A 27,925-nucleotide genomic window follows, 5' to 3' on the forward strand; every position below is an offset into this window, starting at 1 on the left:
CACAAAACACACTTCGGGTTGTACAAAGAAGCAATGTAATTTAGGTTGCAATCCTAAACTTCAACCTTCCTTCTCCGAGGTGCCCTCCAAAATTTTGGACCTCGCTTCCCATCCGCCCCAGCAACCAAGGCTAATGGCCAGGATTTCTGGGAGTGGTGGTCCAAAACAATCAACGCATCAAATTAGGGAAGATGGCTCTACGCACTTGGTCGGAGCCTCTCGCTCCGTTCCAGGCCATGCGGAGACGCGGAAGTTGCGGATGTTGGATCTGTCGCACTTTTCCTAAAACTGGTTCGCGGCCGGTAGCCATTTTGGCTAAGGGCATGTGCTAGTGCTGGAAGGGCGCGGGGCGGGTAAAGAAACGAGGCCAGGATTGGCCAAGCCGCCGTTGTCGCGAAGGCTGCTTCCTGCTTGGCGGGCCGGAGGGCGGAGGCTCGGGGGGCGGCTGGTGAGTGCGCGCGGGAGCCGGAGCCGCGGTAACGCGGGGGACCCTCGCTCGGGGGTGGGGGAGGCGGGGAGGCGCGGGCGGCTCAGTGTCTTCGCGAGTGGCGGGCGGGTGGGTGGCTCGCTGCAGCGCTTGAACGGGGTGTGCGAGGCTGGTGGCCCGCAGAGCCCCGGCTACCGGGCTGCGCTTGGCTGCGAGCTGGCCGCGTAATCCCTGCAGTCGCCAGCTTCCGACTTCAAAGCCTGTGTTGCCCTGGATAGGCGGCCTCTAGGCATGTGCAGAGCGCTAAGGCAGGGGTCTGCGAACCGATACGTTCCAGGTTGTTTTGGGCTGCCGGCCTGGCCAATCGGCAGGGGCTATATGGCAGCTTTAGTGCGAGACAGTGGGGGACGCTGGATTGCCTTTCCCTGCACTAAGAGTATAGAAGCTTTGTTTTGAACGATGCTCTCTTTCCTTCTCATTCCCACAGGCCCCATAGAGAAGAGAAATTGGGGAAAGAAGGGGGGTAAGAAAGAGGGGGCACAGAGCCCACCACTTGATACTGTCTTCATAAGCTCTTCCAGATGTTACAGAAATGACCCAAGGCCTCACTTTTGTTGAATGTGATGTTCATTGTTGAGGTTTGATTCATCCGGCATTTAAATCTTGGTCCTTAGTACACTGTGCTTTTGGACTGCAACAAAACGGAGTCCACGACTCCCCCACCACCACTCCTAGTCCCCTGAACCTTGGCTCTGAGTTTCAAGTTTCTGTGTACTCTTCTACCCAGAACATGGTAACTCTTGGACTCTCTTCTATTATTATTTCATTGCATTCATAGCCTACCTTTCTTCTTGCAAAGAGCCCAAGGCAGCTTGCAAGGAGCTCTTTCTTACAACAGCCCTGTGAGGTAGGTTAGGTTGTGAGTCTGTGGCTGATCCAAAGTCACCCAGGGAGATCCATGACTGAGTGAGGACCAGAACCCAGATTCCTACATTCTTAACTGCTATAATTTACTGACTTCTGCAGTGGTTTTTTCCCCTTTTTTCTTTCAGCCAGGGCATCTTACAGTCTCTTTCCTCTCATCTCTGTGTTTCTTTCATCCATTATATGTATGCATGATTTTAAGCAGGCTAGATGTAATGTGAGTAGACCAGGGAGATATCATTACCAGTAACTTGCCCGACTCTTGTACACTGCATATAAGAGGGATATATTCGATGATAGCTCTTTTCAAGTTCCAATCTGTTAAGGAAAGGAAAAAGCTCAGTATTTTTTCAGCCCTGATTCCAGAAGTTCACACATTCTTCAGAAACAACTCTGAAGAATGAATGAAGGAAACAAGCATCTTACCATTTCATTCTGTGGATTTCAACTCTGAGTGTGTTTGTTTTCTATTTGAAAACTATTGGGCTTCCAACAAAAATTCTGATATGCCAGGTAGAATTTGCTCGAAGTATGTTTTGAATGTGATTTTTTTGCTGCTGGCTGTGTATCTGTATGGAATGAAGCAGAGAAGCAAGAAACAAACAAAAATCTCCCAAACAATTTTCTTAAAAACCCAAAACTCTATTCCAGGGAAAACGTGGTGAGGTGGAGGAGTCCAGCCTAGAATCAGCATGTCTGGAATTGGAAATAAACGAGTGGCGACAGACTCTAGTCCAACAGGGCCTCCGGAGAAGAAGGCGGGTGTTGAAGACTCAGGAACTACTGTGGAAACCATTAAACTTGGTGGTGTCTCCTCTACGGTTTGTATTCCTTTTTGTGCTATCATTTCGTATTTCTTAATGGATGCATAAATTGCTGAATTAATTCCACCCCTGAATGCCATATTGTTTTGCTTTTTCTTGCATATTAATTCGTGTAGCTTTTGAGATAAGCTTCATCAACTGGGCTTTTTGAAGCCTGGTTCTCATTGAATATGTAAAAGCTAAGGGGGACAAAAAGAGCTTCCTTTTTTTCCCACAAAGAGCAAAAAATGTCTCAGGGAAAATTTGTGTACCTCCTGCCCCCGGGCTTTTTGGTTCTAGTTCTCATTATGGTGGTAAACCTCTTCCTGGGCTATTGGTGAAGGTTTACTAGGCTGACTGTCCATAGTCCCCCTGTCTCCCTAACTCTTTGCTTCTAAAAAGCTAGCATGCTTAATCTAGAACTTGTCTCTCTGACATATTTATTTATTTATTTATTTATTAAAACATTTCTATGCTGCCCCTTGCCGAAGCCTCTGGGCGGCTTACAACACAATAAAATACAATAAAATACAAAAATAACAATATAAAATTAAAATTAACAACATAAAATAAATAGACAATATAAAAGAAGTCGCCCTGGCCAGATAAATAAGCAAATATTGTTAACAATTAAAATGACGTTTAAATAAAAAGGTCTTCACCTGGCACCAAAAACGAAATAACGACGGCACCAGGCGGACTTCTCTGGGGAGCATATTCCATAGATTGGGCGCCACCGCAGAGAAAGCCCTCCTCCGAGTACCTACCCTCCTAATTTCTTTCACGGAGGGTTCCCGGAGAAGGGCCTCTCCCGCAGATCTCAAGGGGCGGTCGGGCATATATGGATGTAAGCGCTCCTTCAGGTAACCATATTAACTTTGATTTTTGATTTCGTTTGATTTTTGGATTGGGGTATACTGGGGGAGCATTTCCTCGCACAGACTCCCTTCTGCAGTGTGAGGTGATACAGCCCAAAGCCACCATTTTGGGGAGAAGTAGGCCTAGGCTGAGATGGCCGTGAATTAAATAATTGACAGTGTGCTTTCAGGAGGAACTGGACATTCGCACCCTCCAGGCTAAGAACCGAAAGCTGGCAGAGATGCTGGACCAGCGGCAGGCCATTGAGGATGAGCTGCGGGAACACATCGAGAAGCTGGAAAGGCGGCAGGCCACGGACGATGCTTCACTGCTGATTGTCAACCGCTACTGGAGTCAGGTCAGCCACATAACCGCTCTCACAGTCCCTTCCTCTACATTGTATTTGCTCCAACCATCTCAAAAATTAAACAGAGGGTTCCCCCCTTCCAGTTTGATGAGAACATACGCATCATTTTGAAGCGCTATGATTTGGACCAAGGCCTCGGAGACCTCCTGTCAGAGCGGAAAGCCCTGGTGGTGCCAGAACCTGAGCCTGATTCGGACAGCAACCAGGAGCGCAAAGATGAGAGGGAACGGGGTAAGGATTCACTTGCCTGCTTTGGGGTTGTTTAAAGCTTTCTCCATTTATTTATTTATTTAAGTTCTATACCACCTGGTAGCTGAAGCTCTCTGGGTGGTTTACAACAATGTGTTCTCACAACAGGATAATGATGAATGGGACCTCTGGGTTTTGGGGAGCTCGGAATTGCATCTTCTCATGGCAGTTTTTCTTGCACTGGTCTGTTTTTCTTTCTTTTTTAAATTAAATTAATTTTACAATATAAAATGCAGTTTTAAAAGAACTTAAAGCAAAAATAAAAACATGTGACATTTAGCATACAATTAAAATTAAAATATTGTGCACCCCAACACTGGAACCATAGGATGCGTGTTACAGAAAAAAACCCCTCATTCAAAACTTCTTTCAGGACATTTCCCCCTTCCAAAATTGCAGTGATTCTTTTGTTGGTTCAGATCCTTTCCCTTTTTTAAACCACATATTCAAGAAATCTTATTAAACTTATTATCCTTTATAAGCCCTTTTCTCAGTTTAATGTCACAAGTTAATTTATCATGAATAGCTGTATTCCAAGATTCTCTATACCAATCACATAATTGATAATCATATTTTACCTTTGAATTCTTAGCTATGATTAATCTCTCAGCACTTATTACATTTGTTATTTAACAATTTAATAATAAATAATTTATTCTTTATTATTTCAACTTCATTTCTTATCAAATATTGAAAGAAATGTGATCTTGGCAAATTTCGATATTTAAACTTAATGTTTTAATACCGTCTTTAAAAACCTCTTCCCAAAACTTCATTATATATTCACATTCCCACCACATATGAAAATATGTACCCATTCCACAAGCTACGTCTCCAACACCAATTGGAATATTTACTGTCTATGCAGTTCAACTTCACTGGGCTTGGGTACCACTTCTGTACAATTTTATAAACATTTTCCTTTATTCTTACTGACATATATTTTAATATCCTCTTCGCTCAAGTAGTTTCCCAGTCATCATTGCTAATGTTCTTCCTCAGATCTGTTTCCCATGTTGCTTTAAGTGGATCATATAGATCCCATTCTTCTAACAGTATCTTTAAAATTTTTCTTTCTTTCCCTTTCATCGGCATATTGTAATCATATCTTCACATTTAATGTAATCTCTGCATCTACCTCTTTTCTTTACCCATGCTGCTCCTTCACAGGAGAGATGGTGGAGCCCGCATTCTCCTTTCTGGCGACCCTGGCCAGCAGCACCAGTGAGGAGATGGAATCTCAGTTGCAGGAGAGGGTGGAGTCCTCCCGCCGCGCAGTCACACAGATCGTGACCATGTACGACAAACTCCAGGAGAGAGTGGATGTGCTGTCCCAGAAGCTGAACAGTGGAGGTACGGTCTAAAGAAGAACCAGTGGAGGATAATGCGGCATTAAGCCGGTGCCTTGCATTAAGCCAATGCAGTTTAGCATCTGTTTTCACAATGGCCAACCAGAACCCTGTAGGAAACCCACAAGAAGGATATGGATGCAATAGCACTCTCCTGCCATGGTTTACAGAAGTCTCTGGTACTGGTGATCTTATATAGATGTTGCAACTAGTAGCCACTGATAGGCTTAATCTCCATGAATTTGTCTAATCTTCTTTAAGGTCATCCAGCTTGACCATCACAGCTGTTGTACCAAAGTTTCCCCCTGCTTGGGATCAACCTGGAGATATTGGCCATATTGGGTGATTCATGCATCCATACAGTAATAGCCTCTCTGGATATGGAACAGACACCCCGTCCAACCTCCTCCATTGATTGCCCATTGACCTTGAAGTCAACCTGGCAAATAAATGTTGGCTTGTGGTGCTTGGTCTTTTGCAGTTGTGCTGTACAGTTAAGGGTGAAATGCATTTCAGTTAACTTACAGCAGGGTTAAGGAACTGGGCTCTCCAGATGTTGGCCTCCTATCATCCCTGACTCTTAGCCATGCTAGCCGGGACTTATGCGAGTTGGAATCTAACAACATCTTGAGGGCCACAGGCATCCATAAAATGATATAAGTGGCTGCTAGAGCCAGACTCGACCCTTCCCAACTGGCCCAGCCACCCACAGTCCTCTTCACTCAGAACAAGCCATTTGTTTTCATGTAATTTTACTTCTCATAATGTGTGTTGATGGTGCTGGGTGTTTGTGAGGCCTAGTAATTTGTGTGCACATGTGGGCCTCTGCTTATTTCATTTACAACAGGAGTTCCTACCTGTTTTGAACCTGTGGGCAGATATAGCAATTTAAGAAATGCCTGTGGGCACCACAACAAAATGTCTTCCATGGAGGATTGACTTGGTCACATCATGGCTGTGGAGGGGGCTAGAGTGTCAGGAGATGTGGGAGCAGGGAGAGAAATAGGCTTGGAGGGAGGAGGAAATGAAGATTTTTTTTTTCTGGCCTGCCCAAGCTTTTTCTGCCACACAGTCCTTTTCCCTTGGCTCTCACACGCTCTCTTTCTACATGTTGCTTCATGCAGACCTTTCCCTCACTGTTTCTCTCCCTTTCTGGTCCTCAACCTTCTTTTTTCCCTCTGTTTCAAGCCCCTACCCTCGCTTTCTTTCTTACTCATGTTTGTACCTTGCTGTATACCCCCTTTCTCTCTCCCCTCCACCTTGAATTCCCTTCATGCCAGCTATACAGAGCATCAATGCTAGTTTCATGAACAAGATGGAAACCTGGCACCTTACATTTTTTAAAAAAATTAACAAAACATGTTTTGTAATGGGCAGGGAGTGAAGAGTTGTGTAGACACCCTTGGTGGTGGATGCAGGTATTGTGTTGCAAATCTCTGATCTACAGTCCTACACTAGATCTAGCAATGGGCAAATGGTAGAGTTTGATATAAGCATGCATATGCAGATTTGAATAAAAAGGAGCTTTCCAGGATGCTGCTGCCATTTATTAATAATATTTATTAATCTTTTGTTAGTCATTCAGTTACTCAGATTTCCACTCTGGTTTATCATTGCTGTTCTCACAGTTTTGAAGGCTTGTTTTAAAAGCAAGTGTTTATGTAGCTGTAAACAACAAAATGAATAGATTGTTGAAATGCCAAGGACACTGAATAGCATAACTAGTACCCTGTTTTGCTCAGAATCTACCCAGGTCTCCTGGCTTCAGGCGTATTTCACAGCAGGATCCTGAATTCATTTCTTCCTTCAGATATTAGTCTCATGGAGGAGGCTGTCCAAGAGCTGAATTCCTACCTGGCAAATGAGAACAGACGGCTGCAGGAACTGGCTGATTTGCTGCAGGAAAAGCACCGCTCCATGTCTCAAGAGGTACAAGGAAAAGATAGGCGATGCAAAAGTCAGGCCATCAACAAAGTTAGGGAGATGCTTTTATTTTGGCAGGTGGGGTGTGTGTGTTTGTATGAGTAAGAGAGAGAGGGACAGAGATAATTGGACCCAGGAATGGATGAAGTTGGGTGTACCTGAACAGTTAGGCTGAGAGTGCAGGAACCAACTGAATCCACCTTGTGAACATTAGAGCATCAGTGGCTGTTCATTGTGCTTGACTTGCTTTTCTTTTGTTGATATAAAGTCAAAGGAATTGCTTCGGCTTCTGAGAAGCTATGGAGGGTTTGATGCTGATAAAAGGTGCTGTTGGGATGATGGCCTGTGGCATACACTGTAATTCCCACAGCTAATGGAAGCAATCTTAGTCTCTCCTCCTTGGTGTGGACTTGAGCAGAGGCCTGCTAAGTGATAGGGAATGGCTGTAACTGGAGCATCCTATGAGTATCTTGGGAGCAAGGGAAGGTGGGAAGCCAGGCCATCACTGCAGCAGGTCACTGTTCGATGTGATGGTGTGAATGGTGTAAATCTGGGCTCAGAATTACATGGCAGAGGCTGCTGGCAAAGCTAAGCCAGTAACAATAACAGCTTGTAGCTTTCAGACATGTAGTTCTGGTGCTCCTTTTTCCTTGGGAAATACGTTCTCCATACATGTCCCTACTCTCCCATCTTGCATCTTTGTATTGATCGGGGTAGAGTCATTCTGCTTCCTTGTAGCTGCTTTGGTGTTTGCTGAATTCCTAGGTTCTTTGGGCCGTGTCGGTGGGATGGAGGGTACACAGAGATGGTTTGGATGAGAGCCAACACACCGGAGCTTAATCCACACAGAGTAGAGGTCTTTTGGGTCAGCAAACCAACTAGCCCAGGTTTGGCACTACAGTTTGCTCTGCATGGAGTTGTACTTCACCTGCAGGATCAGGTTCAGAACTTGGTGGTGCAGCCGGAGGCAGTATTGCTCCTGGGGCCATTGGGTGGCTACGGTGGCAAGGAATGCCGCTGCCCAACTTTGACTGGTGGGTCAGTTGTGCCCCGTCTTGGAGAAGGTGGGCCTGGTCCCATTGATGTATGTCTTGATATTTTGCATTGATGTACAGGCGACTGCAAATGGTGTCCATTCTCACAGTGGCTTTCCTTCCTTCCTTCAGTTTTCCAAATTGCAAGGGAAAGTGGAGGCAGCGGAGTCTCGTGTATCTGTGCTTGAGACCATGATTGATGACTTGCAGTGGGACATTGACAAAATCCGCAAGCGGGAGCAACGGCTCAACAGGCACCTGGCGGATGTCCTGGAACGCGTAAGCTCCACTGCCTTCAGTAGCAGTTCCAGGGTTTGAACAGTGCTGAAGAATATTGGAACAGTTGGTTGGTTTTTTTTTCAGGAGGAAGAAACATTTTATATACTTATTTTCTTGGATTTTAATATGTTTTAGAGGAACTTCTCACTTCTTAATAAGTGTCCCAAAAGCAGCCCTCAGTACTTAAGAAGTTTCAGTCCATAGTTGTATTGTTTTAAAATTCAGAAAATAATCTGAATTTTGCATCAGAAAATAATGCAAATGAATCCATCTGAAGAAACTTGGTTTGGGAATGAAGAGGAGAAGATATTAGCTGAAGGGACAACATTTTAAATTTTGGCCTTAAAAAAAAAAACAAAACAAATGCACTCAAAATCTTATCTGCCATGTGTGGGGGAGGAAACAGTCCGAGCAATCCAAGGTTAACATCACTTTGGATTTTTCCTGTAGTTAAAACTGTTGTACTCTAGATGCCTAGGGTTTGATAAATTCTTTACAAGAAACATTTACTCATTCCTTTTCCTTAAAAGGAGTGTTTCATTTATAATAAAACTAGGTCAGTGTGCAGGGTAGCATCCTGTGGGAGTACAGGAAAAGCTCTGAATGTAGGACTTGGCTCCGAAATCAGCACTCTGAAATGGGCATCTCTATTTAAAGTTTCATCACATACACACAGCTCTGCTTGTAACCCAGTGAGCAGACAGGAGCAAATGTAGTATCCCAGGCATTTAGGCTGAATGCTTCCCAAAATCCTACCACTTCTAAATTTCTCATGTAGTTTTAAAAAGTAAAAATCTTCTGGTTCACATGGTTGCAGAGAAGTATTTTGGAAATGTGGAATTTTGACAAGAACCTGGAGAGGCCATGTAAAATCCTCATACTCATCATTTGCTTAGTATTAATCTTCTGCCACTTGGCATAGAACTTGCTTAACGGTGACCCATACTCTGGTAACTTCCCGATTGGACTACTGCAACACGCTCTATGTGGGGCTGCCCCTGAAGACAGTCCAGATACTTCACTTGGTTCAGAATAGAGCTGCCAGGATGTTGACAGGGACTGGCAGGTACTCACACATAATGCCGGTCCTTTTATCGGTTGCACTGGCTGCCAATTGAAGTCCAGGCCCAATTGAAGGTACTGGTGATGGCCTATATAGCCCTAAATGGCTTGGGTCTGGGATACCTGAAGGAGCGCCTTCTTCCCTATGTGCCCTCCCTTCCCTTGAGATCTGAGGCATAGGTCCTGCTGCAGGAGCCCTCCCTGAATGAGATTAGGAGTGTGACTACCTGGAGGAGGGCCTTCTCTGCGGTGGTGCCCTGACTATGGAATATGCTCCCCAGAGAGGTTTGCCTGGCACGGATGCTTTTTTCTTTTTGGAGTCAGGCAAAAATGTTTTTATTTATTAAAACATCATCATTTTAATGTTCAGATGATTTTAACTGGGGTTTTATTAGTGGTTGGATGCTGTGCTGTTTTTTTAAAATGTTACTCGTTTTTATTGTAAGCCATCCCGAGACACTAGTGGTGGATGGGTTAGAAAAGCTTTTAATAAATAAATACATCAATTAAAGTAAAGAATACCTGCTGTGGGTTAGAATAACAGTGAAAACAATGTGCGTGAATACTGTGAGGTTTTGTGACCAAACAAACCAGATGTGGGTGACTTGTGGTCTCTGGGCTGTTTGGGCTTTTGGCTCACATTAGTCTTAGTCGGTATAGTTGATGGTGAGGGATCCTGAGAGTTGTAGTCAAACTGTTTAGAAGGCTGCATGTTGCATTCCCATGAAACAAGCATTTTAATGGTGTCCTGTTTATAGCAACTGTGTTGGAATGTGAACGGTTTTCATTTTAATTTTCATAACAAGTCTTAATCCCGCAGGTTAATTCGAAAGGCTACAAGGTGTATGGAGCAGGCAGCAGTCTTTATGGGGGTACAATCACCATCAACGCTCGGAAGGTAAATCCTAAGTGTGACCAGTTGGGTGTTGGCCAAGCTAGCTGGGAGAGAGGTGCAAGGGTCCAGTTTCCTCCTGTCTTTTCTAGTTTGAAGAGATGAATGCTGAACTGGAGGAAAACAAGGAGCTTGCCCAGAACCGCTTGAGCGAACTGGAGAAGTTGCGTCAGGATCTCGAGGAGGTGACAACTCAGAATGACAAGTTAAAGGTACAAGTTAGCTTGTGCTCCCCTAAATTTTGAGAGCCAGGGGAAGCCTTTTTCCTTAAAAATAGGAGGTCACTTTGATCTTGCATTGGGAAAGGTTTCTTCCTAAGAGTAAGAAAGGGGCTCCTGTCCCATCCCCCCCCCACCCTGGTGGCGCATTGTGTTATCCACTGTGTTGGAGACTCACCAACTCGATGGAGGTATGTCCAGAGGAGGAATTCATGCCAAGATGCAGCAATAAGCTTCATTTTGGGGTCTTTCAGAGCTGAGCGGTAGGCAGCTGCTGGTGGGGACCCAGGAACTGAGGGACACAGTCCTTGCCCCAGCAGGAAACCCTTTATAACTTTTGGGAAGGCACAGTATCCGGCCTGGGTGGGTCTCACTTTCCGGGAAGATGCTATGGGCTGTAGCTGGTGGCCCAACGCGCCAAGCTGCCGCACCAGGCAGCATGCTCACCCACTTCTGTGCGCAAGACACCAGTGGCTTGTTAACTGGGTGTTACTTGAGCACATGAACCAGGACGTTATATTGACTTTGTTGCTGTTGTGCAGCACTTTTTGATGTGAGGCTGCCACCTTCTGGCTCAGCTAAGCAGACGGAAGGTACTTCAGGTTTCTTCTGGCATCCTTATATCTGAGGGTAGTTGGGGACACTTTCAAGCAAGAGAAGCAGTCCCTGATTATGGAATCACTGGTTTGTTGTTTAACATAGATACCGTCTGAAGGCAGCCCACTCAGGATTCCCAGACAGCTCCCCATGAAGGCCCCGTCCAAGCCCAGAGCTAAATAGCTTCAGCAAGATGGCTGCATCATGTACCTTCTGTTGATGTCACTTTGCAGTGCTTACTGTATTAATACTTCAGCACAGCGTCAATTGTTGCTATTGGCTTTACTCCTGGCCATCATTTTAAACTGCTTATTTGTATGATGTTCTATGTGGGAAATCAAATCCTGAATGCCATCTATACAACCCTAAACTAGGGTTGGGATGAACCCTTTTGGAATCTGTCCCTCTAGTAGGTTCCCTCTCATACTCGGTCCACTCCTGCAACACGAGCCAAGCCAGGGATGCAGAAGAGAGGCCTTGTGAGTGGACATGCCGGGCACCAATCCAGCAGCCAGGCTTCCTCTCTGCTTGCCGCTGCCAGTGGCAGCAGCGATGCATGTGGGGGGGAGGGTGCTGGTTGTGCAGCATGTGGGACTTAATTCCTGGCGAGCACCCCACAAACGTTGGGTGCACTCACTAGTGGCTGAGGCTCGGGGCTGTCTCAAAGTGGACCAGAGTCTGGGGAGCTGAGCCCAGGGAATCTGACAGATTCCCACACCCAGATGGATTCCTCACACAGCCCTACTTTAGACATCCCTCAGCTGCCTTTATTTGGTTTCTACCAGACTTTAATAAAGGTCCTGAAATTGGAAGTTGTTTTTTTTTTTTTTGCCAAAGGAAGAACTGGATATCGCCTTAGAATCTTTTCACAGTTTAATCTCTTCTGAGGTAGGTTTGTACTACAACCAGAAGAGCAATCTGGTTATCCACTGGATTGCTTTGAGGCCTGCTCCCATTCTCTTGGAGCTTTGGACGCCTCATTTAGGTTCTGTCTCAGCTAGACCACGTGTGCTGGTGTCACTTGGACTTGGCCTGTCGTCAGGTGTCCCATTCGAGGAATCCCTGCAAAACTGGCAGGCCCCTGTATCCCTGACATACTCCTACATGGTAGTGGGCTGCTGGAGCCAACCATAAAGTTTCCTACTCTGGGCAGAGACTATATACTGTGAATGGAGACCAGAAGGTACAGCTGGCCTCTCTTGTTGTGAGCAAAGGCCTTTAAAAATGAGGTGCCTTGGCTTCTCCTTCCCTTGTGTTGAGTGTGGCCTTTGTTGATCATTGTCTTTCCCCTGCTGTGTATGATGTGACACCGTTTTCCTTTTGCCTCTCCCCATCTGCTCTGTGGCCCCGACCAGGTGGACCTGAGGAGGGCGGTGGAAGAAGTGGTGAAGGAAACCCCGGAATATCGTTGCATGCAGTCCCAGTTCTCTGTTTTGTATAACGAGAGCCTCCAACTCAAATCCCAGCTGGATGAGGCCCGCACGCTGCTTCATGGCACCCGAAGCACCCACCAGCGCCAGGTGGAACTCATTGAGGTAAGTGCCTTGTTTCACTGTTTCCTCCTTACTGGGATCTGGGAGGATGCAAACAGGAATGCTGTGGCTGTTTAAAGCAGGGGTGCAGAACCTCAGGCCCATAGGCCAAATCTGGCCCTCCAGGGGTCCCAAGTTAGCCATGCTTGCCTCCCTTGGCTCCTGCCCGTTTCCCTTATCTGTTTAGCGGCTTCTAGGGTTGTGTGACCTTTTTCTGAAAGGTTGGAATACCTCTCCTAAGGTATAATTACTGGAAATAGGAACTTTAAGCTAAAATACGCTGGGGTATTTCAACTTTTCAAGGGGGAGGAGCCAAGAGACCCCAGTCTGCCTCCAAAACTGAATGTGCTCCTCAGCTGAACGGGTCAGTGGTTAGATTTAATGAGCACTAGTGGTGCCTTGTGGTATTCTGTGGAGAAGAGAAATGACAAGGCTTCCACCCAGAAAGCTTTCAGTCTAGCTGAGGACACGGGATAAGGAAGTAGCGCAGGGACTGATGAAAATGCCCTTGGGTAGACAGTGGCTTTTTGAGAACTCGTCCTATGGCCACTTGTGATGGGTAAGGTTTTTCACCAGGTATTGGTAAGGCCAGCCGGTGGGCAGGCAGGCACTGTGTCTTCCGCAGGGGCCAGTTCATGCCTCCGGTGGGTTTCCCTTGCCATAACTGGGAGAGGAAGTTGGACCCTTAATGTGAAAGTGGAGTGGTCCATAGCTCAGACGTAAGGCATGCAGAGCAATCCAGATGCAGCCCATGGCTTCTCCAGCACGCCGTCACTGCTGGTAAGTGTGTGATGCAAGGATGGTCTGACTCGGCATAAGGTAGCATGGTGTGTCCTTATCAGGACGCGAGTCTCGTGAGCCCCACAGTGTTTGGCATTCAGCAGAGTTTGTATGTTGCGTGTTCTTTCTCTCCGCCAGAGGGAGAGCAAGCAGACTGGGTCTAATTTCCGTCCTCTTTGAGATGCCAAGTAGACGCAATAAAGGTTGCAGGGGAGGGACGCCCTTCCCCTTTCTGAGCCTCTACCTCACTGGGGAGGGGGTGGATAGAGGGACCACACAGGCAGCCATTTCTCTGTCCCAGACCTGGGGCCAAGCTTCACGATCAGCAGACTAAGTGGAGGTGCTTTGGCTGATGTTACAGCTGAGCCCGCGGAGCCCTCCTTTCTGCCTCCAGTTGCGGCAAAGGCAGCAGCTGCCGCATGGCATGCAAACATCGCGGATGAGGAATGGCTGGTCTGTCTCAAAGCATGTGCTTCTGGTTGTTCAGGAGGGGTTCTGAAAAGAGCTGGTTGGTCCATATTTGAAGGAATGTATTTTATCCAAATAATAATAATCACAGTAATATCATCATTAGTATTATTACCATACAATTTTACTAGATGCCTTTCTCAGAAAAATTCCCAGGGCCTCTTGCAACAGAAAATAAAACAAAAAATGTAAACGTTTCCAACAGCTAGAAATACTTAACAGTGAGCTTTCCTGTATGCAGCAGTATTCACCCTTCTCCTCCTCTTCCAGGGGACCTTGGAAGTGGCCACAAGGGGAGGCCTTCTCAGTTGGGTCCCCAGTTATGGAAGGATGTCCTCAACAAGGTCCGCCTGGTGTCTGCATTGTTCTTACTGGTGCCAGGTTAACATCTCATTGTCTCACGCCTTTGGTAGCACATGGATGAGGTTTCTAATCAGGTCTTGCGGTTTTTCTTGTTGGTATTAAAAATATTTTTAGGCAGGTGTATGTCTGCCTGTGCGTTCTTTTATACTGTAGTTTTGGGCTTTATATCCTTTTTAAATTGCCCAGAGAGCTTTAATGATTGGAAGATGTAGAAATGTAATGAGGAAGAAGGAACATGAACCACAAAATAACAAGAGCTGATAAAGCCACCAAATTAAAATGAGAAGCCCCAGATGTCTGGATGAAGTGGAAAGTCTTAACCTGGTGCTGAAAAGGTGGTATTGTTGTTGCTACATTTTCCACAATGGAGGGGCACCTCTGAAAAGACCCCCCACCCCTTTTGTTCCATCTTCCAAACCTTATTTTCTGGCTATGCTTCAGCAGCTCCTCCCACCGCAAAGGGCAGCTTTTATTGTTGGAAACATCAGCATCAAAGTTGCATTCTGTGTTTCCTTCACTAGCGGGATGAAGTCAGCCTACACAAGAAACTGCGAACGGAGGTTATTCAGCTGGAGGACACCCTTGCTCAGGTCCGCAAGGAGTACGAGATGCTGCGAATTGAGTTTGAGCAGACCCTTGCAGCCAACGAGCAAGCAGGTACTTCTGGCCAGGTCTTGTCAAGAGACACTGATACTTTCTTCACTGGATGCTTCCTTCAGTGAGTGTCCAAATTATCTGAGTTGTGGCCACGTCACTTCCCCTACAGAGGTAAGCCACCGAGCGCTGTCCTGCTTTTAGCAGCAGTAGCACTAGCCAGTCTTTTCGGATCATGAAGTTGGAAGGGACCGCAGAGATCATCTCATCTGGCCTGGCACTCTGTGCAGGCGCAGCATCCCTGCCAGATGACCACCCAGCCCTAGCATTACATTGACTTGCCCCACAGCCCGGGTGATCTTTTGGCTCAGCCCTGACTATGGGGTCGAGCAGGATGCCACTCTCTTTTGGCGAGGTGCCTGCGTGAAAGCACACTCTGTGCTCTTGCTGTGTTGTCTCACTCTTAAGCATATCTCTCCCTTACCCATCACTCAGGGTAAAATCCTTCCAGGTTGCCGATTTTGGTTGTCAGTTCCTATTTTCCATCCATTTCAAAAGCAGCTTTCTCGACCTCATGGATATGGAGAACACATTTTTATGCTGTCTAGAAAGGATGAGAGAGGAGTGGGGAGCCTCCAGCACATGGAGACTCCTCCATCTTGGGGGTTCTCCTCCTCTGACCCACTCGCCTCTCCTTCCAGGCCTTGCCATCCTCTGGGGCCCTTCCCACTGCTTCATAGCGCTTCCCCTTTCTCCACATTGCCCAGTTATTTCTCAGCTGATCAGTGTCAAGGAGATCACAGGGAGAGATGGCTTCTGCCTTCTGCCCTGTAGTCAGTCCTCCATGCACTGCTGTGAGGATTAGCAGGGAAACAGTGCAGCAGGGGAAGAGGGCAGAAACGGTGCATGTGTAGGGTATTTGTGTGTGTTGCTGGCTGTGGTGCCACCAACCTGTCCTTCCCACTTTTCTTTAAAGGAATGTGACCTTCATGGACATGATGGTAGAAGGTTTCTCATCCTTGCTCTAGGTGGTGTGAGAAAACCACTGGGTAACCGGGGGGTGGTGTGCGTGATAACAAGTGTTTTCTCGATGAGCTCTTGTTTCCAATCCCTCTAGCATAATACAGGTATTGTCCTTCAGTGGTTGGAGGCGGACGAGCCGGTCCGTTTGGGCCTGTCCCAGTTCTTTACAGCAGAACTGTGGAGTCTTGCTGTCATAGAGCTGTTCCAGCATGATGGTTTTTGTGCAGGCCCCATCAATCGGGAGATGCGGCACCTCATCAGCAGCCTCCAGAACCACAACCACCAGCTGAAAGGGGAAGTGCTGAGATACAAACGCAAACTGCGGGAGGCTCAGTCTGACCTGAGCAAGGTAAAGGAGGTGTAGAAGTGGAGACATGTTGGAGATGGGAGAGGGAAGAGGGGGGATGTGTTAGGTCATATTTGCATGTGTGTGAAAGGGAAGGGATGGGGGGGGGATACCTTTTCTAAGAGGGTGTTTGCCACCTGTAGTTTTTGTAAGTATGTGTATTAAATATGCCTTTCTTTTTAAAAGGAAATGCTACCTAAATCAGATAATTTCTTACTGCTTCTCCAAAGATTTTTTTATTTAACTGTGCTGAATACTGTGCTAAAACTGATGGTTTATTTTCCACATTTTTCTTGTCTTGTTACCAATCAGCGAAGCCCTAGATTGTGATTGATTTTGTGGGTGTATGAGGGAGGTAGAGAGAGCCTAATTATTTTTTACACTGCCCAGTAGCCAAAGCTTGAACCATAAAATGCAATGGGATAATACATTAAAAATAACATAATAAAATAATAGTATAATTTTAAAAACTACTGAAAACTAAACCCAAAGTGAAAACCAGTAGCAGTGCAAAGATCTAGAGCTGCACTAAGGTACGACCGTCCCTGGGGACGCTCTGCAGACCAGGTGGGGCAGGGTGGTCTTCTGGGGTGCCTGATCGCAGACAGTCCTGTTCTGGTTCTGAGGAGTCAAGCGAGAGTGCTAGAGAAGACGATGCAGAGCCCTTGCGGAAAAGCATTGCTCACCGGCTGTGTGCGTGTGTTCTGCCATTCTGCTCCAGACCCGTTCCCGCAGTGGAGCTGCCCTCCTGCACTCCCAGTCCAGCACAGAGGACGCCAAGGAGGAGCTGCTGGAGATCAAGCAGGAACCAGAGGATCCGTCTTCTCAGCCAGTGGTCCCCAGGAGTGCCCCTGAGGACGCCCCGGACCCCAAGGCAAAGCGGGATGAAGAGGAGCGGGAGCGGGAGCGGCGGGAAAAGGAGCGGGAGCGGGAGAAGGAGAAAGAGAAGGAGAAGGAGCGAGAACGGGAGAAGGAGAAAGAGAAGGAAAGGGAGCGAGAGAAGCAGAAGCAGAAAGAGTCCGAGAAGGAGAGGGAATCTGCCAAGGAGAAGGACAAAGGAAAGCATGACGATGGAAGGAAAAAGGAAGCAGAACTGGTCAAGCAGCTGAAGGCTGATCTTAAGTAAGGCACCTTTTTCCTGGAGAGTCATCTCTTGATTGTTGGATGTCGTTTGGGGTTGCGAGAGAGAAGGAGAAGTAGAGAGGGGTGAAACCTGGGTCCTCCAGCCGAGAGCCCAAATGATGTGCTTGGATTCACCCGCAGTCACCTGGGATTTTTTGGGGGACTGCCCACACTGGCCCTTGGCAGGAAGAAGTGCAGCAAATGTAGCTAAGCGGGATTTCATTTCTAGTTCACGGGCTAGAACTGTCCAATCTGAGCCACTGTGTCCGCTTCTGGATTCTGTGTGTAAGCTTTTGACCATATTTGTCAGCGATTCTATAGCAAGGTTCTTGGGACAGATTGCTGCAATAAATAAGTAAAATTCAGTAACAGTAGAAAGAATAATCACACACATAAAAACAGTCACAGAGAGTTAAAATGGTCCAATGATTCTGCCTTAATCTGAAGCAGGCCAAAATGTTTGGAAAAATAAGTCCTTTAGCTGGCATCATTTCACAGCCACCACTGAGAAGGGCAGCCACCCATCACACTTCACACAGCAGGGTCGCCTGTAGCAGAGCCTCTGCAGGTCCAAGAAAGGAGAGATGATCTCAAGCCTTGGAGGGCCTTGAATTGGAGCCAGAAATAGACTGGAAGCTGCTGAAGACAGCAGAGTACTGATGAGATGTGCTCAGATTGACCAGCCAGCAGTCTTGTAGCTCACAGTAGCTCACAGAAGATTCTGAACCTTTTTCAGGGGTAGCCTTGCCACACAACAGGTTGTGCTATAAGGATGCATTGTATTTCTTAGCCAGTACTAGGCAGTGGGGTGAGTGGGCCAAGCCAGTTGTCTCTGGGATGCTGAGCTCCGATTTCTGGAAAACCTCCCAGAAGGAGAGAGAGTTCTTGCACATTTCCTCTGGAGCCCCAACCAGCTGTTCCAGTTCAGTGGTGCACAGTTTATTAGGATACGAGGTTCCATTCTTTAGCTGGCAGGAAAGGGATCCACAGAAAGATTGAGTGTTTTAGCCTTCACAGGCTAGGAAGTTGAAAGCACAGTCCTTGATTTGAAGGAGATGATGTTCTGTTTTGCTCCTGCCGTATTTTGTTTCATCTTTTCCCCAACTCAGGAAGGCCCAAGAAAGCCAGAAAGAAATGAAGCTGTTGTTAGATATGTACCGCTCTGCCCCAAAGGAGCAGAGAGACAAAGTACAGCTGATGGCTGCCGAGAAGAAGGCCAAAGCTGAGGTAATTTTCTGTGCTGTTGTCCAATCTGTTTGTTAAAAGTATTTATATCCTGTCCTATCACAAGCAGGACCTTCAGTATGGTTCACAAGGCATCATTAAACCTCCCAGAAACTTAAAAGTGAGAACTGTCTTCATGATCCAATGCAGCCAAACCTCCATTTTATTTGTGAAACATGAGAATTCAGATGGGATGACACTCTGTTAATCCTGTATTGTAGAAATTGCTACACACGGGTTCCTTTCAGTGTTCAGTTCCTTGAAACCATGTTTTCTAGAAAAAAATTTCCCAGGAGATGATGGGTAAAGTTCAGTACCTTTTGAATTCTCCTCCTTTTAGAAATCCCTCTTTTTTGCTTTGAAATCCATTAAAAATGCCCATAATTTGGTTTGAAACCCTTCTCCCAATTCTGCTTGCTTCAGCTAGATGAGCTAAGGCAACGAGTGAAGGAGTTGGAGGACAAGGAGAAAAAAGAGAGCAAAAAGATGGCCGACGAGGATGCACTCAGGAAGATCCGAGCAGTGGAGGAACAGATAGAATATTTGCAAAAGAAACTAGCCATGGCTAAGCAGGTGAGGAGCATTTGTAAGAAGGCTTTCCAGCCTGTGTGGGTGTAGCTGTCATGTTCCTCTGGGGTGCTAAAACCTTTGGCTGCTTTTAAGGAGAAAAGCAAGAGGTGACTGTGTTCCTAGGATGGTGATATTTTATTTCTTTAAAGCTTTTATATACTGTTCTTTACTATGTCCCAGGATGCTAAGTCCCAGGATGGTGACACTTCCTGTCTGTCCTAAGTTAGGCATGTAGGAAGCTGCATTCTGCTGAGTCCTGCCACTGGTCCATCTTGCAATTACTGTTTACACCAATTGGCAGCAGTTTTCCAAGGTTTCAGGCAGGTGTTTTCCCAACCCTACCTGGGCTTGCTGGGAGACCAGACCTTGGGCCTTCTGCTTGCAAAGTGGGTGCTCAGCAGCTGAGCTGAGGCCCTTCCCATCCAAACATCACGAGCCCCATCAGCTGGTGCCAACTTCATTCCTGGCCCGGCCCATTGAGTGTCGTTGTCATGACCCTTGGCTAGTACGTGCCCATATAACCTGCCCCATTCTGAAGAGTTCAAGGCACCCCAGAGCACAGGGGTCTGTGAATCAGTTGATGAGTGTGGAGTATACTCCAAGAGCCCCGCTGCATTTGCTCCATCATCCCGGCGTAGTCAATTCAATGGTTGTGCTGGCTGGAGCGTGATGGAGCTTGTAGTCTAAGCTATCTGGAGGGCACCTGGTTGGGGAAGCCTGCAGCAGGGGAAACATGAGGTACTTCTGGGAAAAGTGCCCTTCCTTATGAAATGGCTCCCTTATCTCCTGTCCGTGAGAACTTGTTTTGGTGCCTTCTGCTTGATGACAGGAAGAAGAGGCACTGCTCTCTGAGATGGACGTGACAGGCCAGGCCTTCGAGGACATGCAAGAGCAGAACATTCGCCTGATGCAGCAGCTGAGGGAAAAGGACGACGCCAACTTCAAGCTCATGTCGGAACGCATCAAATCCAACCAGATCCACAAGCTGCTAAAGGAAGAGAAGGAGGAGCTAGCGGACCAGGTGCTCACCCTGAAGACGCAGGTACGTGGGCGAGCAGGAGGAGGAGGAGGGGCAAGAGCAGGAGCCAGCAGTGGACTCCTGCTCGAAACACGATCTGACTGGAGGGTGTAACTGTGTGGAATAGTGAGGAACGGCACCTTGACATGCGGCACTCAAATACACTACTGCAGATGCACGTGAAAAAGTACTTCATGTGGCTCCAGATGCATAATTCAGCTCTTTAAAAATGTTGCCTTTCATCTTCAAGCAAAACCCAGTGTGTGCCTGCAGGGGATGAGAGGGCCTGTGGTCCCCCAGAGCTAGAACTTTGGGCATTCCTCCCCCTTGGCCATGTTGGACCCCAATAACATCTGGTTCTTTCAGCAGGGATAAGTCTACAGCTGCAGACTGCAAAGGGGGGAGGGGGTGACATGACTGAATGGTGTTTCACTGAAAATAATTCCCCGCACACAGAGAGCTAGTCTGTCCAAGAGGAAGGCCCTTTTCCTGACATGCTAAGAACTCAAGTGGATGGAGCTTTTTTTAAGTACAGAGAAGCTTTCAATAGCATGAGGTAGCACCCTGCACTGCCATCAGCAAGAGCAAGGCCTCACCATCAGGTGGTTCCCCTCTTTCTGCCCCCACTCTTTTATCATTCAGTGGTTTCTTGACTTTGGGCAATCCTCCCAAAGAGAGTTAGTTACTTGCAGTAAGCACTTGCAGTAAGCACAGTGGTGGTTTTCGTCCCTGCCCACGGGGCATTCAGCCTCAACCACTGCTGGAGTGCAGCTCCTGAGAGCACCTCTGAAACAGAATGTGGTCCTGGGGGCGGGATAGCCTTGGAAGGGGACCTGTGACATGGATCTCCGATGCTGGGTGAAAGGAGATTTCTGGTTGCGGCATAATTTTCTCACGCCCATCTCCAAGTTTCTTCGCCCCATCAGTAGCGAAAGCACAGAGCCTTGTGTCCCATAAGCCACTTCACTGAGTTCCTGCAAAGCTCAGGACGCTGCCTGAGTGTGGTGCAGAGTGTGGATGCCTGCCAGCACGAAGTGCACTCCCTTCTCTGCTGGGCACTTCCCTTCCCCCCCCCCTCCTCTCTGCCCCTTGAAGGTGGATGCCCAGTTGCAAGTGGTGCGCAAGCTGGAGGAGAAGGAGCATCTCCTGCAGAGCAACATTGGCACCGGAGAGAAGGAGCTGGGGCTGCGAACCCAGGCGCTGGAGATGAACAAGCGCAAGGTAATGACCCAGGTACCGCAGCCCGGATGGCTTTGAGGGTGAAATGCGGGGAGGGGAGGGCAGTCATTCGTGCTGTCTTGAGCATCTGGGAGGAAAGGCAGGTATAAATCTGGATGACACTAAAATAGGATCAGACATAGATTTCTTTTAGGGCTGGTGAGCAGGCCTGGCTTTGTATGGGGTGGAATAGCTTTTAGTCTGAGACATCCAAGTCCTTGAGCAAACTTCCCCTGATGTCAGAGTTGGACCCATCGTGCCTGGGCCGTCTGAGGGAAGCCATGCCTGTTGGCACCCCTGGCCTCCTCGCCCTGCCGTGGCACATCCCGATAGTCCCCTGTGGGGGGTGCTGTCCACCTCTTTCCCTGACAGGCAGCAGCCCTGTTGCTGGGTTGCTTTGCCCTCTCCTCTAATGCAGTAAGCACGGCACAGTCGTGCTGGTGAGAGAGGTCTGTCCCTGCTAGCTAGAGATGCTACTGCAGGCTCAGCACATGGGTGCTTTATAAGTAAAACTATTTGATGTGTTTAAAACCCAAGGTAGTCTCGAGGTGCACGGTCCTGAGATCCCCTTAGCACTCAGGCCAAGCTGCAGCTATTGGTGTGGCAGTCCTGGAGCAGACAGACGGGTGGGCACATGGCCTCTTTGATTATTATCGATTTGGAGCTTGCCTTTGGCACGTTTAGGAGGGTCACAAAAGAAGAGAAAGCAATGATAGGGTATCACGAGAAAGCAATCTAATAAAACAGGAGCCAGCAGCATGCAATCAATAAAACAAGTGAAGGAGCAGCTCACATGACAGGAAGAACTGTTCTCCCAGAAACATCAAAGCAAATTTCATTAAAAACTTGAAGAAGCTGGATGGACTTTGCCTGGTGCCAAAAAGATGGTTATGAAGATCTTTCTCTGTGCTGCAGTGGTTGTGCAACTCCTTTTGAGCATTTGTATCCTTGATAATAGGGAGGGATGCTTATTTTGTTTGATCTCCCTCTGGGGGAAACATTGAGAAAATACCAAATAATTCTGTAATTAGGACATAAAAAACCCCATATTACAAACCCTCTGGAGTACAGAAAGCTGAAAAAGAAAAGGACAAGCCACGGCTACAAAGTGATTTTGATGAGGACAAAAAGGGGCAGTGGATGAGAAGCAATGCAGAACTTCAAAGGAATAATGAACAGGGCAGCTAGCTGGAAATAATGAGGCCAGTAAGGCCTTCCGGGAGGGATCAGTGATGAGAGGAACAGGAGAGCTGAAGGGGTTGAGGGTTGGAAGGTCAGGCAAAGAGGAGTGACTGATGATGCTCTGGCTGGGAAGGGTTTCCCTGTCAGAAAAATTGCATCCATGCAACAGGGTGGAATGATGCTATTGGACTAGCCTAGCTGAGCTCCCCTACCCACCCCCCAAAAAGCGTATGTTGTTTGGCTGCTGTACCAGAAATGAATCCTTTTTCCTGCTTAGAGATCATTGAGCGTTATAGAGGTACACATACATTAAAATAAATAAACACAGGGTGCAGAAATAAGAATTATCTGGCATGGGTTGGACTTGCCAGCTCTGGTGTCTTCCAGATATTTTGGACTGCAGCTCCCAGAATTCCTGAGCATTGCGCATGCTGGATGGGCTGTCAGAAATCTCAATAGGAAGTCTGAGCTTTGGCAGCTATCCTGAATGACAGGAAACTGAGAACAGGCTAGTCCAACCAGAAAATACCTGGAGGGTCTCTTCATGAAGGGGTAATCTAGTCACCCCTTAGGCGTGAAGACAGAGTAAAAATAAATCTATCTGTTGCCTCTCTCAGTCACTGTCCATGGTTGTTACCTACCACATTTTGTCAGCAGGCAGTCCCCAGAGAGTTGCCTGGCTGAGGGTCCCTGGTTTGGACACCTGGAAGTGCTCACCTCTACCCTTGCATAGTACCTTCACAGTGAAGACATCTGTGCATCTTTCTTGTGTTTCAAAATGATTTAAAGGCGTGGTGAAGCAGGGACGGCCACTGGCGGTCAGCTCAAAAATTGTGGAAAGCGATCTCTGAAAAAAGGGGGGGGGGGGGGGGAGGTTGTAGTGAGTGAAAACGGGCGCAGGGTCATAGGAGGGAGCAGAAAGCCAGTGACTGCTGCCCTGGCACGGCACTTGGGCGGAGGTGGCCTGGCTGTCCTCGGCAGTGGCCCAGGCAAACTTGGCAAAAGCGGCAGCTGGTGTTGCTCCTCTTGCCAAGGGCTCACCCGCTGCTTCCCTGTACCCAGGATAAGGTTGGTCGTCCGGGTTCAGAAAGTGTGGCCGCCCGCAGTGTTCTCATGTGTTCACGTGGTGGTTTGTTGCCACAGACCATCCACCTTGGAGGAAGTGATCTGGATTTCCATAACATGAGAACCTGTTGTGGCTGTGTTGTTAACCTCAAGAACAGAATCAGAAGTCTTGAACATTCCCCAGTAAAAGTATTTTCCCCTACGGATAGTGAGCTGTGCTGCTTGTAGTTAGTGATATTTCTTGGGAGAGTATTATGTTTTCTTAAAAAAGACACTTTACATGCAGTTTGAATTGGAATGGTCTGCTGTAGCATGTCATTCCCTCCTTATTCGGATGTTGGAGAGTTCTGTACCAAGTCAGGAAAACCCTGTTAGAGTGGTACCTTGGCTCACGAACTTAATCCATTCCAGGACTGTGGTCGTGACCCAAATTGGTCATGAGCCAAGTTAAATTTCCCCATAAGGTTCAATGTAAATAAGGTTAATCCGTTCTGTAACTATTTTTTTACTCACAAAAATGTGAAGTAAAGTGACAAAGAGCAACAAAGATCGCAGCCATCTCCCCCCCCTCCCCAAGCATGAGCGGGGTGGGGGAAGGAGAGATGACGCGAAAGTGGGTGCACTGGAGGGGAGAGGCAGGCGTGCTGGGGGGAGAGATGGGCGCGAACGCGGGTGTGCTGAGTGGGGAGACGGGTGTGATCACGGGCATGCTCCTGCAGGAAAGACGGGCGCGATCTTGGCCATCCCCCCTCCCACCCCCAGCTGATGGGGCTCGGGAATTTTGCACACCTGAACCTTTTTTTTGCAAGCAGAGAATGTTTCTCATTTTCATTCTGTTTTCTGGGTGAAGCTTCTCCAAAACAAGCTTGAAACTTTATTCACTACTTGTAAGGAGCATATCTGACAAAACACTTACAGATTCCTCTAAGGATCAAAGTGGGACATCAAATTTGTGCAATTGGACGAGCCTGTCCATTTTGGTAATATTCCCAGTGGCAGAAACTTCCTTGCCTTCTTCCCTTGTAGGCCATGGATGCGGCTCAGCTCGCCGATGACCTTCGGGCCCAGCTGGAGCTGGCCCAGAAGAAGTTGCATGACTTCCAGGATGAGATTGTGGAGAACAGCGTGACAAAGGAGAAGGACATGTTCAACTTCAAGCGAGCCCAGGTAACGAGCCACCTCAGGCAAAGGTGTGTTGACTCGAATCACTGGGGAACCGTTTATGCTCAGCCACCCTGGCTTCCCCCTCCCTGGTATTCCTGTCCCTGTTGCCTGGCGCCCCAGCAGCTCTTCCACTTGTTGCTCCTCTGGGTGCTTCCAGGCTGGCCGTGGATGCCTACATGAGAACTGCTCTGCGAGTCTTCACATCTGGGGCCAGCCTTTGGTTTCCAAGCAGTGCCCTACCAAATGCCTCCAGGAAGTTCATCAAGGCAAGGGCCCTCCCCAGCTGATTACCTCCAGAGCATTCTGGTTTGGGATATACCGTCTCCAGAGGTGTCCGTTTTGCTCATAGTCACTCATAAAGATATTTTTCAGGCATTTCTAAAGCCTCTCTCCTAATGGCTGACAGCCTCTGTATGCCCTCAGTGTGTTGTGAGTGCCTTCTGTGTTGCTTTTTAAAAATTTATTCCAAGCATTTTATCCCATTCTTCAGTTAAGGCTTCCAGAAATAAGGCAGCCCTCTCTTACAACCTCAGAGGCATGACACAAAAAGACAAAGGGTCTGGATGGGGGTGTAAAAAAAGCACGACACTCTTATTTGCCAAGTTCATTTGGTTATGGGGCTGGATCTCCACAGAGTGGATGGGTGACCGCCTCCTTGCCCTTTGCTGGCTTCAGCGGGAGCTGTATCCTGGCTCAGCAGGAGGATGCCTGACCACTGCCTCCTTTCCCTCCTGGTCTTTATTTTTTGGAGGGATACAGAAGCAGGAAGGGGAAGGGGCTTCTGACTGCTTCGGCAGGTTTACCCATTCAGAGCTGGGAGCTCTGCGGCCTTCAGTGGAGGAGCTCTGAGAAGAGGGGCTGTTGGTCCTATTGAGAGGCCTCCTTTGGCTACTATTTCTCTTACAGGAAGATATCTCAAGGTTACGAAGGAAACTGGAGACCACCAAGAAACCTGACATGGTTCCCAACTGTGATGAGATCCTGATGGAGGAGATCAAAGATTACAAGGTAGGCAATTTGGCACTAGAATCCCTTTGGACTCAAGGCCCAGCTGTGGGCCTAGCTGGGTTTAGGGTTGAAAAGGACCAGAATCTCCTTTAGTGAGGCTCAAGGGAGTTGCTAATCAAGGAATGTGGCAGAAACCCTCTGGAAATACCTTCAGTCCATAAGCAGGAGTTATTTTATCGCAGAAGGGAACCCTCTGGCTTTTGGCATAGAAATCAAGGCTCTTGACCCTCTTCTAGCCTGAGGCTGAATCCTGGTGCGGTCCAGTGGTGGGTGGGGCAAAGGCAGATGGGGCGGGGCCACAGTATGGCCACATTGAAGCTTAACGCTCTTACCAGGAGAGGCGTTTCAACTATTTAGAACCGGGCATGGGTGAATTGTGTAGAACCCAGGAAGTTACAAAACAGTTGGCAGTCCAGGGAAATGGAGTAGGGTGTGGGGAAAAGGGCACGGTCATCCAGGGAGCTCTGGCCAGCCCGTCTGCAACCCCAGGTGGACCCTAATGGGCCTACAGTCCTGCACTTCAGGGACCCTGATGTCAAAAGCAAGCACAGTTTCTTAGATAGGAGAGAGGAAGAAAACTTGCCCTTGCCAGCAGCCGTGTTGGCTCTTACCAGTCCAATTCGCTCTCCAAAGGCCCGCCTGACCTGCCCTTGTTGCAACATGCGCAAGAAGGACGCCGTGCTCACCAAGTGCTTCCACGTCTTCTGCTTCGAGTGCGTGAAGACCCGCTACGACACCAGGCAGCGCAAGTGCCCCAAGTGCAACGCCGCGTTCGGGGCCAACGACTTCCACCGTATCTACATCGGCTGAGTTCTGGCTGCGTGAGGCTGAAGAGGCCTCTCTGCCACCACCCTGGTCACTCATCCGCTGGCCGGATACAGCGCCTCTCTGTCAGCACCTCCCCTACTGTTTGTAAAGACGAGTCGCCTTTCGCTAGCGAGTACGGTGGGGTTCTGTCTCCCCACCTTGTGTTTTGCATTTGGCCATTTCTTTTTCAGCACTGCCAGCCTCCCTCCGTCAGTCCCTGTTTGTTGCCTGCAGGATGACTTTTTGGGCAAAATGGGTCCCAGTTCTGGTGGATGCCAGTTGGCCTGCTGCTGAACCAGGCAACATTCTTAAAGCTAGGGGATTGGCCTGGGGAACTTTTAAAAAGGCCTCTTGTTTCTGTTTTTTCCCCCGTCCCTCTCCCTTTTTTCCAGTAAAAGAGGAAACGGCTCTCTCCCCAGTCAATGCTTTGTGTAAGTCCACTTGCATCCATTGAGGGACTTGTGACACTGTGGTAGTTCCTTGTGCAGGTTGTTCGTTGTGAGGTGTGGCAACTGATACCAAGCTAGCAAGCAGGAGCAAGGAACCCCGGTATCTGAAGAAAATCACTGCAGCGGGACCACTGACGTGTCTAACATTGAGCCCCTGAATTGGGGCAGGAATGGCCAGTGAAGTTCCTAATGGAGGCTGAGGCATCAGAAGGAAGGGCAGCCTTCTCTCACCTTGTCTTGAACTGTGTGCAACTTGGTTTGCCAGAAGCGGGAGAGCTGGAGCCATGTTCTTCGACTGGCTCATGCTTTGGGCCCTCGCGTAGCAGCTGTGCGTGACTCAACGTGGCATGAGAGAGGGTGAGGGTGCACTTTCACATCTCCAGTATGTGACCTAGAGTGAATGTGTCTAAAGGCCTCCATGAATAGGAGCTCTGGGCCCATTCTGTCCGCTGCCTTTTCACGGCCAAAGAATTGCATGAAGGCATTTCATTGGATGGGAGCTGATTTCAACCCGTGTGCTCAGTGGGCCGTGAAGGAGGCTCGCTACCATGCCCTGTTCCATATAGGACTGATGCAAAGTGTTGAAGCCTGGACTAGGCCCTTGAGACCCTCATTCCATTAGGGATTCGCTTTGAGGCTGGGTGGAGAAGTTGGGGTGACTGGCTAGTCCATCAGGTATTTCAGTCTTTTCTTCCTTTCCCAACACATACTTTATTGACTTTGTTTGGCTATGAAAATGACTGATTGGAAGTGTAGCTGCTTCAATAAAAAAAATCAGAGGTTTTAACGGCTTTCTTGGTGGACCCTCACTATTGCTCTCTCTTGGGGTTGCATCTCTCTGGTTTTGCTAACTGAAAGGTCCCAGTGCTGCTTTGTTTTGCGGGTAGCATGGGTTTGTAGGCATGGCTGCAGCTTGTGTGGGTTTCTTGAGGGACATTTTGAGGTGTAGGGAAGCTCTCTCGGCCTGAGATATGACTTCCACATTGGAGAAGGTTGCGGGGTACAGGGGG

General features: G+C 48.0%; 1 protein-coding gene across 2 annotated transcripts; it reads left to right on the forward strand.

Moving 5' to 3' along the window:
- The first annotated feature begins 430 nt into the window (after positions 1–430).
- RNF20 (ring finger protein 20) lies at positions 431–27,702 on the forward strand. 2 transcript variants are annotated; one of them, XM_044452440.1, is made up of 20 exons: positions 431–448; positions 2,003–2,172; positions 3,203–3,370; positions 3,463–3,610; positions 4,799–4,981; positions 6,788–6,906; positions 8,067–8,213; positions 10,096–10,173; positions 10,260–10,379; positions 12,338–12,517; positions 14,647–14,782; positions 15,970–16,091; positions 16,810–17,210; positions 18,320–18,437; positions 18,858–19,007; positions 19,834–20,046; positions 21,118–21,243; positions 24,514–24,654; positions 25,558–25,659; positions 26,293–27,702. In XM_044452440.1, exons 2-20 carry the CDS (start codon positions 2,044–2,046, stop codon positions 26,467–26,469), a joined length of 2,958 nt encoding a protein of 985 aa, XP_044308375.1. In that variant the 5' UTR covers positions 431–448; positions 2,003–2,043; the 3' UTR covers positions 26,470–27,702. The 2 variants fall into 2 exon arrangements, with proteins under 2 accessions (XP_044308375.1, XP_044308374.1); XM_044452439.1 differs by lacking the exon at positions 431–448 and adding an exon at positions 1,197–1,220.
- The last annotated feature ends 223 nt before the right edge of the window (positions 27,703–27,925 follow it).

This window comes from Varanus komodoensis, unplaced genomic scaffold (genome assembly GCF_004798865.1).
Source record: "Varanus komodoensis strain SLA01 unplaced genomic scaffold, ASM479886v1 scaffold72, whole genome shotgun sequence".
In the NCBI taxonomy this organism is placed as follows: Eukaryota; Metazoa; Chordata; class Lepidosauria; order Squamata; family Varanidae; genus Varanus; species Varanus komodoensis.